The following is a 12,768-nucleotide window of genomic DNA, read 5'->3' as shown; positions in this document are numbered from 1 at the left end:
TCTAGGGAACTGATGATGAGACATGCTGTCTATTTCAGAGAGACAGTGGATTTAGGCTATGGCACAAGATATTTATTTTTTTATATAGCCACTGAAGGAATTTGTTTTGTTTAACCACACATATTTGTTTATAGGAAAGAAAAAGAATTCCCCATTAGAATAGTGGTAGGAAGAAGAAAAAATAAAATTTTTAATAGCTGAGAGGTATTACATACATATATGAAATATTATATATACTTTCAGATGGAGTGACTATTATTATTATTACTTTGCTATAGAGATTTCATGAAGTGGGAGTAATATAAATGTTTGTACTGTAAAATAAACTAATAAAACTCAGTGAATGAAAAAAAAAGCAAGCAAGACAGTCCCCTCAAAAAGTCAATTAATTAATAAACATTGATTAAGGAACTGCTGTATGCTAAGTACTGGGGACACAAAAAGAGGCAAGAAACAATCCTTGACTTCAAGGAGTTTATAACCTGATAGGGGAAAGAACATATAAATAAATTTATGCAAAGCAAGCTATATATAGGATAAATAAGAGACATAACCAGAGGAAGAAACTGGAATTCAGAAGGGTTAGAGAAGACTGCATATAGGAAATGGGATTTCATTTGGGACTTAGAGGAAGCCAGGGCACTCAGTAGTCAGTTTAGGGAGCAGTTGAGTGGGTATAGAGTTGAATTGCCCAGAAAGTGGCATGGAAGCCACTGAGCAAGAAAAGGTGAAAGCTCATCTAAGAGTAACCTGGAAAGTAGTATATATCCCAGGTCATGAATGATGATCCATCTTGTATAAAAAATAAATTCATTTGACAGAATCCACATATTTGTGGTCCACCTAGGGCCAGACTTTTGAGAAAGAGTTTCTAAACCACATAATTGGGTATGTAAGAGGGAAAAGGGGTTTATTTTTAAACGGGTTGGATTTTATATTTTAAGAGTGTGGTTGCCAGGAATTTAATTAATTCCAAAGAGATTTTATTTACAATTTATTTACAAAATGTAGAAAGAGTGAAGCAAGAAATCAGAGAGAGGATAAGGTAAAATATCTAGCCTGAGCACTAAGTAATTTACTCCTAGTTTCAGCCAGCCTTGGCAAGGACCCAGGAAGTGTCTCTCAAGAGTAGGTTTCTCCAAAGGATTTTTCAGAAAAATCCAGCAGTTGAGTCAGCTTTTCACTCACCACGTGTCAGTCCAATAATTGATCAAAGAATGAAGAATTCCTCCAGTCTCTACTTCCAAAAAATGAAGAACTCCCTCTCACAGGAAGTAACAGCTCCTTTTCAAGATGCTTCTTTTGCATCACTTCCTGTGTCTTCCCCTAATTTTATGTCTACCAATCACAGTTGACAATTTGTTTTAGGACTGTCCAAAAGGCAGTCGATTCTGATTCTTCATCCACTATCACACAAGTGGATCACAGACCTTTCCCACTCAATGTGTAAAATGGGGTGTTTGTACCTTTGGTGATTAAATCAAAAAATGGGTAGATCTCCATACTAAACTTTTTAGTACTGTGTTCTAAAAATAGACAGGGGTTACAATTTAATCCTAACAGTCAGGGGAGAGTTGAGTATTTTCATTGTTATAATTAGGGGAGAGTTAAGTATTTTCATTTTCACAATCAGGAGACTTAAATTTAATCTTCATAGGTACCTACACAAACCTTTTCCATTCTTCATGTGGGGACATCTTTTCTATAGACTGTTGGCTTCTTTCTGTCCCATTTCACTCCTTGCCAAACCAAAGAGAGATGAGAAAATTCACCTTCTTCCCTTATTTACAGAGGTACCACTATGGGTGTGAAATGTTGCTTACCCTATCAGGCTTGCTGAACTGCTTTTTTCCCCTCTTTTATTTTAAAGAATGGCTCACTGGAAAGGGAAGTACATATTCAGAAGCAAAGGATGATGTAAAATGAAAGATACCAATAAAGTTTTAAGAATGGGAGTTTGGGAATCCAGAAGATTTTTTTAGGCTAAATACACATTTGTAACTCATTAACAATTCCCAAGAACAGAAAAGTTTTAAAATATTAAAAATGGACAGAGTGGCATTTCTGGTATTAAGCAAAATAAGATTTGTTTTTCTTTCTGACACTATAAAAGTGAGTCTACTTGGGATTTTATTATGTTTTCTAAGAGAAGCAGTTTCCTCTCCTGGAGACTCAGTTGCACATTCAGTGCAAAAATACATTTTAAGTGACTAACTATAGAGTAATGATCCAGCCAAAATTGGCATCATTTTTCACTCAGTCCTTCGTTGGCATTTCCTTTACATATGTAACAGCATGAGCTTCTTGTGACAGATTGGCATCTCTGGCTAGGCAAATTAGAAACCAACCATCTGTTGAGTTGTCAGGCCAGCATCTGAAAAAGGAAAGGCATCCATTGAACCTTTCTAGTTTGCTTTACCCATCCCTCCCTCCCACCCCACCTTTTCTTTTTTTCTTCTTTGTTTAAAAAAAATGCAGGCTGTCTAGCTGGAAACTGTTTTATAATAAACACCCAAGAAACTGGTGGATTTCCCACTCTTTCTTTCCTCAAGATTGCAGAGATGAAGCTAGATACAGCAGTTCACTCTCAACAATCGTTGGCAAGTCCAAAACAGAAAAATACATTGCCCTTGTGCCCCAGTGGACCCAATAAAGAAGCTTCAACTGATGCTATGTGGCAAAAGAATGCTGGGTAAATTTTTCAATCCTTATGCAAATGGGAAATAGCATGAGGGTAGAGATCACCTTTTTCCCCTTTGTAGTTTCCAAATATGTCAGGAGGCAGGGTTTAATCTTAGAAAGGATATTGATTCCAGAGGACCCATGAATAAAACATTACATCTGCCTCCTGGCAGGGAAGTGATTTTGGACATGATTGGTGTGGGTATTTGTTACTAGGGTTTCTTTTTCTTTTTTCCCCCTCTGCCAGTGGAGGAAGAACAAATAGATTCATGTTCATTGAACAAAAGTAAAGAGCACTGGATTTGGAATTAGTTCGATGCAGATTCACATCCTGAATCTTTTCTTTACAGGCTTTGTGACCTTGGGTACCTTTATCACCCTCCATTTCCTCCAAATACGGGGTTTGAACTAGATGATCTCAAGCTTTAAATCTTAACCCATGGAGTTGTATTCCTATCATTATCCCCTGAAAACAGTTTCTTAAGAGATTATCAAGATTCATGCAGAATGACTTGGGCAGAACCCATAGAATAAAGGCACAGTAACTACAATAATGTAAATGAAAAGGATTCTAGAAGAAAGCCAAACTCTAGAGTATTGATAATCATCAGTTTGGCCCCCGAGGACAGATCCTGAAACATCTCTGCCATCTTCTCAGTGGAGAGGTGGGGGATTATAAGAACTTAATGTTGTATATAACATCAGACCCTATAATGTTATTGAGTTGTTTTACTTTTGTTACAAGAATGGGTTCTATTCTAAGGGAAGGAGGCATACTCATAAAATACTGCCATATTAAAAAAAAGGTAAAAATGTTAGTTCAGTATATGTGTTTTTAAATACATTTCTCTGTCTGTGTCCATTGACATCCAGTGGTTGTTCCCAAATTATATGCCATCCAAAAAGTCACATATTCAAATGCATTGGAGTAAAGACAGAAGAAAAAGTGAAGATTGGCCTTGTCAGCCCCTTGATTACTTAGTACTCTTTTCTCAGTTCCTCATGATCAAGTCTTGTCACATCGGCTAGATGGGAAAAAATGTCAATTCATATTTTAGAAGGAATTTTGATATAGGCAATAGCATATACAATCAGATCACTGGGATCTGATTAGGGCTTCAGAGGGACATTCCTTCCCTCCCCATTTCATTGTCACTCTTTCTCTCTTTAGTATTTTAGAATGTTTGGACTTGACTGGTCAGAAGCTCCTTTTCCTGTCCCAGAAGGCAGGTGGCAATGCATTTACATCTTCCAGATTCTGCCGAAGTATTCTGTGTACTTCTGATGAGGAGGTAAGGGAGAGCCTTTCCAGACTGAGAACCTCCTCGAGAATACCTTGTCTGTCATAATGAGGAGGAGGAGGAGGAGGAGGAGGATAGTGCTTTATGTAGACTATTATTTGATTCCTAAGAAATTGCTGTGGAGGGTGTGCAGCTATTTGACAGATGAGGAAACTGAGGATCAGAGACAGTAAATGATTTGCCCAGGAGTGCACAGCCCATGCCTGGCAGGATTCAAACAACCCTTGCAGCCATAAAGCCCCAAACCGTATTTATTCCTCCATACTTCCTCTCTATGTATGTAGTCAGAAAGGCAGCTTTTTATTCCATCAATGACAGTAACAGTGATGTGGCCAAGAAAGATGGTTAAGATAACATGAAGGAGATTTCATGTCCGCTCTCAGGTCTTTCAGTATTTTTATTTTAGTTCTGCTGTCTCAGAAAATGTTTTAAAGAACTTGTTGAATAAAACAGTGCTGGCCATTTTGACTACAAGGGCATACCGTCAATCATTGCTCTCCACCCAGCAGTTTTACTTTTGAGAAATGGAAATGAGCCAAAGAATACCCTTCTCTTCTTTACACTCTGGCACCATGGGCTATTCCTTTTTAAAGTCTCAGACATTTCACTTCAGATGATCAATAGTCTGGGGCCTTTGGCTCATCTCCACCATTCCCTGCTTCTCAGTGCTTTGTCCTTCTTACAGGTTCTAGAGCAAGCCCAAGCAGAGGTCCCCTTGTCATCCTTCAGCATCATCCAGTTTTCACAGTGCCCACATCCCCTTTCCCCCAGCCTTACTGTTGAGATGCATCAAAAGGTAATGGGCTCATTCACTGAACCAAACTCTCTTGGTGCTGGGATCTCATCAAAAAAACTTAGTGCCTCTTCTGAGGGTGACTTTATGGGCTTTAGTTCTCTGCACTCCTGCTTCCCTTTGACCCCCCCCTTTTTTTATTTTGTTTTGTTGTCTTTTCTATAGATGAAAATCAAGTGGGCAGAGATGTCAACAGTATATGCAGGACCATTTGGGGAAAATTTCTGCCTCAAGCCTTTGAAGAAGTTGTTTGCAAGCTTTGGCCCTGTCCATTCAATGGAAGTCATTCTTGAAACTGATGAGGTAAAGAACAAACAGAATTGTCCTTCAGCCACTACTGGGACAGGTTGACAGAAACAAAATGAAACATCTGATGGAGATATTCTTGGGTTCCTTTCACAGATAAAAAGCCGTAGTCCTAGTGAAAGAGACTTTTGATTCCACCTCTCTTCTCTATGTCAAAGATGAAAGGATACAGCTTTAATGTAGCTAGGCTTCAAGGGATGAGTTTTTGGCACTTTTTTTTTGTTATTACATGCTTTGAAAAGAGGTCCTATTGTGACATCAAGGCAAACCAATTTGGAACATTGAATGTAACTGCTTCCTTACGATTAGAGCAATAATACCTACAAGTGGAATGGGTCACCTCAAGAAGGGGCAGGTACCTCCCTGTCTGGACAATATTTAAACAAAAAGCAGATCACTATTTATAAAATAGCCTTTTCAGATTAAGATGCCTCTAAAGTCCCATCTAATTTTCTAGTTCTATAAATTTATTATAGAGAAAATGAAAAAAGAAAAAAGGTTTTAAAAATTTCAAAGCAACATTTTCCCTGCCTTGAGAATAGACTATACTTACTACACTTAGCTTGACGATTGCTACACAAAAGTATTAATCTTCCTGGATTTTTGGATCAAGCCTATAGATTCAGTGGTATAAAACACTCCTCTGCCAATGGAAATTAGCACTTTGCTCTGTAATTTACATAATCTGAGAGATTAGTTGATATATACATAGCCAGTGTGAGTCGGAGGTAAGATTTGAACCCAGGTCTATCTAGTGCTCTACCTTGCCTCTCTCTCTGTACCTTTGTCACTGGAAAGAGAAACAGTACTTTGAATAACTGCCAAGAATCAATGACATTTGGGGAACTGGGAAGAAAGGCTCTCTACAGCCAGGAAGAGATATTATGTTCCTTTTTGTTGGCATTCATAACAACTCTAGACCTGCAGAAAAAGCAATTACCAAAGATTAAGGGATTACATTAACTGAGCTAGGACCACTGGCCCCTGACAATTTTTTTATAGTATACAAGTCTATATTGCTTTTGTGTTTACTTGGTCTTTATGGACCTATTATTTCACTTTGTCTTTATAATGATTCAGTGAAATAAGTCGGGTCAGTTTTCTTATCCCCATTTTAGATTTAGATTTAGAATTTAGATTCTTCAAAATTGCACACACATCCACTAGAGGGCAGAGCCAGGACTCAGATTCACATCTTTACAATTCTAATTGTAATGTTCTTTCCCCTGATCCACACACCCTCTCTGGTACTGACCTGTCAGGCCAAGAGATAAAGGTTAAAAGACCCAAGACCCCAAAGCTGAAAAAGAATTGACTCTAGTAATGGGGATAACAAGAATTCACATATACCATAAATTCACAGATCATCTGTGAAAATCCTTGAAGAAATAATCCACCCTAAGATATGATTCATAAATAACAACAATAGCAATAATAGCCAATACTTATTATGTGCCAGGCATATTTATAAGGTACCTCCTCTACCATCTTGGGAAGCTACAAAGTTAAAATATAATTTCTTTAGCTTCAGGCACCTACTTTTAAATGTTTGCTTTTATCTCTGTGGCTACTGCTGCTTCATCAACATGGATCCTAGCCCCTTTACAATACAATATTAGTAGACAATCTCTAATGGACTCTCTGATGTTGGTGAGGCTGGTGCTTGGTATCAATGACTTTAGTCTACCAGACAACTAATAAATCAATGCAACTAGTAAAAAAATAAATTGAGCTCAAATTGTAATATCACAAGGTAAAAAACTTTTAAGAATAGAAATTAAATAAAGGATATTGAAGGATGACAGTTGGAGGGCCTAGGATCATCAGTATTTCAGTGAACAGGGAGAGGAAGCCTTGAAAGCTGGACAACAGACAGAAATAGCATGAGATGGAAGAAGGCCATTTCCAGGCTATCTCACTTCTTCTTGACACTATAAATGTTTCTTTCTCTCTACCCCACCTCCATTCTCTGCCCTTTACCAATGTTCTGACATGTGCTTCCCTCTAGAAAGGGAATTCTTCTGCCACTGGGGATTAGCAGACTTGCATTGTGGCTTATAAATCCAGTCTTGTTCAAATGTAGTTAATATGACTCAGTTTCCCAGATGTCATTCATGCATGAGTAGAAATAACAACTCAGAATGTGGAGTATGAAGATTTCATCAAAAGCAGGCCAGAAAAAACAGCAAGCTCTGCCCATAATATTATATTACAAGAACTCTATTGTTCTTAATTGCTAAGTTACCTAGAATCTTTCCCCAGTTCCTACAGTGAAAAGTGGAAGTGTCGTCATTTGAAGTCTAGAGGCAGAGTTGATTCTGAATCTCTTTTTTCTTTTTGCAGCCTTATCTTTGTATCCACTATGGAGTGCTAGAAGCTGCCCAGCTGGCCATAGAGACCCTGAATGGTGCATGTGTCCAGGGATCTCGGATCAAGGTGGGGAGCTTCTGAGAATGATTGAATCAGAACAGGAAATAAGACCTCCCACCTGCAAGTATTCTTCAGGCCATCATTAAGAGCCTATTAGAGAGATGCACACTGCAAAGGCAGGGGCCACAGTGACTTAGATGGCATGTTGCTCATTAACCCTGGGCCAGCCCAAGTATAGAGACACAGAACATACAGGGCTGTTAGGTCCCTTGCCCATTCCTGCTGTGAATAGAGAGCCAGGCCTGGAAATGACCAGCCTCAGACACTTTCTAGCTGTGTGAACTTAGGCAAGTCATTTAACCCCCATAGCCTAGCCCTTACCACTTTCCTTTCTGGGAACCCATTCACAGAATTGATTCTAAGATGGAAGTAAGGTTTTTTAAAAAAGAAAAGTAGCAGAGTCCTCAGAAATGAAGACTGTGATCAGTTACTATGGTCCTAGTGGGTAGTGTTTTGGATTGGGAGTTACAGAAATACCTATTTTAACTTACTACCATGTGCATTTATTAAACATCTATTATTTGCTGGTATTTCCCAGTTTGGGGACCATGGCTCAGGCATTTAACCTGAATCCCAGTTTTTTTCCTCTTCTGTAAAATAGGGATATTACTAACTATAGATCTACCTCACAGAGGGATTATAAGGCTCAAATGAAAGTGCTTTGAAAATATCCGCTGTTGTCATTAGTAATTACCAGGTCGAATCTGTATTTGTCATCCTTGTTACTTGTCAGGGCCCTAAACACTCTGCTCTGAGTGGCTTTTCCTGATTGGATGGAAAGAACCAAATATGGTGGTTCTTCTAGCCAAACAGAAGAGAGGAGGGTCCAATGGGCAACTTTGGATTGCTGCTTGGGTCTGATGAGTGGCCAAGAGAAATTCATTAGCCTTCATCTCCTTCCACTCCAGGTGCAGAGGCCAGTCCAAGAACTCACCCTGGACTGTGACACCATAGTGAGTACCCTGGAAACAGATCCCGAGAATGAAAGTACCATTTATGTGAATGGAATGAAAGAAAGCTATACTAAAGAGGACATGTCCCAGAAGTTTAGTCTTCTGCCCAGTCTGGAAGCTATCTTCTTGCCTGTGGATCCTCAAAGCAAAAAACACAAGAAGTATTGCTTCCTGAGTGAGTGTTTCACTTCATTTGGCTGTAGAGGGAGCCAGGGATCTCAAGAGGAGGATGTTGGGGAAGGGAGTGAAGAACATGAATAGTGATGTGCCGATGAGGAGAAGAGGTCAAATAGATGGAAGGCAGAGAGCTATACTCATTAATTATTAATACTAATGAAGTTTGACCTCTGAATTTTAGTGTAAAGGAATGACTCTTGCTTTCTGGGCTACTATTCATGTACTATGTTTTTACTTCCAGAATTTAGAAGTTTTGAATGTGCCCAAAGTGCCCTGAAAATTCTACAGGGCCCAACTGGCCTCAGCTGGAAGCTGGTGTGCAGGAAAGCCCTGACCCCCAACCACCTTCATGAGTGGATCTGTCACTCCTATCCTGATCCAAGAAGCCCACAGGCATCTGATGTTGTCTCACTAGATCCAAAGGAAAAGTCTCCCTCAGTAAATAAGGTCACTGACATCCCTAGTGTTCTCCTGCTTAGACAGCTTTGGGTGGAGGGAGGGCACATTTACAACCCAGCTAGATTGAAATGCTCCAGGTCGGGTTACAGATGTCTTACTCAGAAACCCATAAGTGCTCTGTATCCTAGAGTGGCCCTCCATGTTCTCCCACCCTCCAGTGGTAGCATCTGTCCTCACTTCAGGGTGCCCCCCTCTGTCAGAGCCACAAATTTCCCCATTGTCTTCTCTTCCCCCTTGTGTCTCTGTTCAGCACCTCTGGTATTGATCCCAGCCTGTGAAAAGAGGAGCCAAAGCTTGTGTTTTGCAGAGTAAAAGTTATAAAAGTCACAGAACGATAGAGTCCAGAGGACCCTTAGTCCACCTTATCATTTTACAGATGAGGAAATTTAGACCCAAGAGATTTAGGGATTTTATGCAAGATTGCATCACCAGGACCAAGACCTAAATCTTTTTGCTTTAGTCCAGTGCTCTCTGCTTCACCATCAAGAACACATGATAATTTTCTATTAGTTTCTCTCCCATCCTTATTTGCCAAGGTCATTGTACATTTAGGCCAAAAAGTGGTCCTAAATTAGTACAAGTTAGGAAGAGAAGAAGAGACCCTCTTAGACCCAGCTCTAGTTTTAGCCTCTCAGCTTTGGCAATGACCCAATACCCTTGTTCTTCAGCCCATATACAGTGTCTCCATCTCTTTTCCTCTTTTGCCATTGGGGGAAAGACTTATATTGAGGGCACCAAAATGCCAGAACTTATCTCTCTTTCTGATGGGCTTGCCCAGTCGCCACAGGGAGAAGAATTGAAGATAGCCATGAGTCGGTTTGATGAGAGGGTCAGGAAGCTCCATGAGAGGCTGCCACCTAGCACTCTGTGCATCGTCCTTCTGCCAGGAATGCAAAGGTAAATGGATAGAGGCTAGGTCTGGGAAACCCCATTTGATGTATGAACTGTCAAGACACAACTAACTCTCCTGTCCATCATTAACTCTCCTGTGTGCCATGAGTGAATTAGGGACTGAAAACAAAAAAATGAAATAGCTCCTGCCCCAAGGAGCTGACACTGTATCAGAGATGAGAGGTACATTTATAAGTACATATACAATAAAAACAAGTAAATTTGGTAGAGAGGGGGTGAGAAAAACAAGGCACTAATGGAGGAATTGGGAAAGGCTTCATGGAGAAGGCATCCCTTGGGCGTAAGGGATTCTAAACAGTGGAGGTAAGGTAGAAGTGCTTTCTAAGAATGGGTGACTGCCAATGCAAAGCTGAGGAGATGGGAGTGTTGTGTGCGAGGGGAAAGCAAGAAGGCTAGTGAGGCATGATCATAGTGGGGTAAATCTAGAAAGACAGGCTAGAGCCTGGTTTGGAAGGAGCTTCTGTTTGGTCCTAGAGGCAACAGGGAGCTTATTAAATAAGAAAGTGACCTAGTCATATTTTACTTTAAGAAAATCATTCTGGGAACTATCTGTGGAGGATGGCTTGGAGAGAAGAGAGACATGAGACAGGGAGAGTCTAGGCAAGAGTTGATGAGGTTCAGAACTAGGGTGAAGGCCCTTTGAATAAAGAAGAATGTGAAAAAAATGTTTGCAGGTAAATACAAGATTTAGCAATTGATTGGGTGTGTGGGCTGGGGGAGAGAACATTGTCAAGGATGAAGCCAAAGTGGTGAACCTGGCTGAGCAGAAGGATAGTTGTGCCCTTGTCTGAAATGCAGAGGTTCACAGGAGGATGAGTTCAGCTTTGGATATGTCCAAGGACTACTGGACACCCCACCAGCAAAGGTTCAGGAGACAAAAAATTGGTACATGCTGGGGCTCAGGAGACAAACTGGCTGGGAGACATCTCCATAGAAATAGTAACTAAGTTCATGACAGGTGATGTCGTCCCCAAAGGAGAGGAAAAAAAGAGGGTCCAGGGAAGAGCTCTGGGGTACATCCATGTTTGGTAGCATGTTGAAGAAGAGGATCTAGCAAAGGAGATTTGCATCAGGCTTGCCGTGGTGAGAGTCTCACTAGGGCTGGGTTGCAATAACAAGAAAGCCTCAACCTAGCAGAGAAAACCTCTGGCCTCCCAATGCTGATTCATTTCTCTTTCTGGCAGCTGATTGCCATCATCTGCTTTTCTCATGTGACTGGGTTTGAGGGTGATATTTTCTCTGCCCAAGAAAGAAGGCTCACCACATGTTACCATGAGCTCAAGAAGTACAGGAGCTCGGCTTCTACAACCAACTCAGTACCAAGTGGGTTTTCCTCTTACACCCAAACACTTAAAGATAAAGGCCCAGATGAGACTTCTAGACAGGTTCTTTATATATCTCGAAGTGGCAAAGGGGGGAGGCATCAGGAATTAGTAGGTTCCCTCACAATGGAGGTCTAGAAGACATTCCTATTTAGTGACGAAGGCCAGAATCAGTGGGCCTCCAAGGTTCCTTCCTCAACTGTCAGCCTCTGCAGGGTGGTAACACAAGTCCAGAGGAGATCGGCTCTGACCACTAGAGAGCATCATTCCCCACAGTAAATTAGGAGTGCTTTGTGTGAGTGACTGAGAACAAGAGGAAGGAGAAAAAAAGGTAAAGGGAATGAGAGAGAGGGGGAGTGTGAGGGAGTGTGTGTTCCTTCCTAGGAAGGTGGGAAAGAGAGGGAGGTTTTCATGTTCAATATTCCTTCTCCATCCAGGTGGTTATACTTGATGTAGTCTATCAGCTTCCAGGACCATTGTCCTCCCATATTTCTAAAAGCAACTTCCAGCCTGACTCGTTCCTTGTCAGCCCCCTGACCTCTTCATTCATTTTTAGAGTCAAAGAATAAGTGTCAGTTCCAAGGCAGAAGTGCTGAGCAATTCAGAGTAAGGACTTGCCCAAGGTCACTAGTTAGGAAATGTTTAAGGCCAGAGTTGAAGCCAGGATCTGCCATTTCCAAGCCTGCCTTTTTATTTTTTATCCACCGAGCCAACCAGCTGCCCCCTCTTCTTAATTCGTATTTCCACATTCTCTTTTCTAGCTAGGTTTGCCAGGGGTCAAGTTTTACGAATTGATTGGTCATCCTGACAAGGTCTGTGTGGTCCCAGGTGCACCATGGTCCATGCCAAGGCGGAGAACCCAGCACCTCTCACAGCGCTAGCTAGCCTGGTTGGCGTGGTGCACAGACAGCTAGCTGCCACTTAGCCCAAGTTTGGAAAGGATAAACTAAGTCATTCCTTAGCTCTTCAACCCTTATAACTCCTTCTTTTCCTGCCTGGGAGAATAAGGATTCTTTGTGGCCTGCTTGGTAGAAAGGTTCAGATTTTTGTTGTAGTACAGTATTTAGAATCAAAGGGTTTGGCTTCAAGTCCCACCCTTGTCCCTGTCTGTGTAACCTTGGATAAATCATATAACTTCCCTGGGCCTCTGTTTACTCATATGTAAAATGAAGAGGGTGGATTAAGTTGCCTCTGTGGTCCCCATGGGAAATATGCTGTATTGCTTGACTGGGAGAGTAGAAACTAAGTGTTAGAGAAGTTTTGTTTTGTTTTTTAATGAGGCCGATGTCCTACTTTAAAGAAGTTACAGATATCAAGGAGGAAGGTGGTATTTTTTTTTAATGTACAAAAATTACTAAAGCATAACTCTCAGCTTAAATGATCTTGTTGGAACTAAAAAACGAATCCACTTGCCTAAGGAAACATTCTCCTTT

General features: G+C 40.8%; 1 protein-coding gene across 5 annotated transcripts in view; it reads left to right on the top strand.

The window, feature by feature from the left end:
- Positions 1–12,768, top strand: part of REXO5 (RNA exonuclease 5) — a 57,059-nt gene that overhangs the window by 39,668 nt on the left and 4,623 nt on the right. For all 5 annotated transcript variants that reach the window (XM_007498214.3, XM_007498215.3, XM_007498213.3 and 2 more), the window contains exons 12-19: positions 2,553–2,692; positions 3,854–3,974; positions 4,669–4,779; positions 4,942–5,079; positions 7,426–7,518; positions 8,421–8,640; positions 8,884–9,089; positions 9,880–9,998. In XM_007498214.3, the coding sequence (XP_007498276.1) occupies positions 2,553–2,692; positions 3,854–3,974; positions 4,669–4,779; positions 4,942–5,079; positions 7,426–7,518; positions 8,421–8,640; positions 8,884–9,089; positions 9,880–9,998 (1,148 nt within the window). The remainder of the gene's footprint in view (positions 1–2,552; positions 2,693–3,853; positions 3,975–4,668; positions 4,780–4,941; positions 5,080–7,425; positions 7,519–8,420; positions 8,641–8,883; positions 9,090–9,879; positions 9,999–12,768) is intronic.

This window comes from Monodelphis domestica, chromosome 7 (assembly GCF_027887165.1).
Source record: "Monodelphis domestica isolate mMonDom1 chromosome 7, mMonDom1.pri, whole genome shotgun sequence".
Taxonomy (NCBI): domain Eukaryota; kingdom Metazoa; phylum Chordata; class Mammalia; order Didelphimorphia; family Didelphidae; genus Monodelphis; species Monodelphis domestica.
Note: the sequence above shows the minus strand (reverse complement) of the source record. Positions and strands in the feature narration are given on the sequence as shown.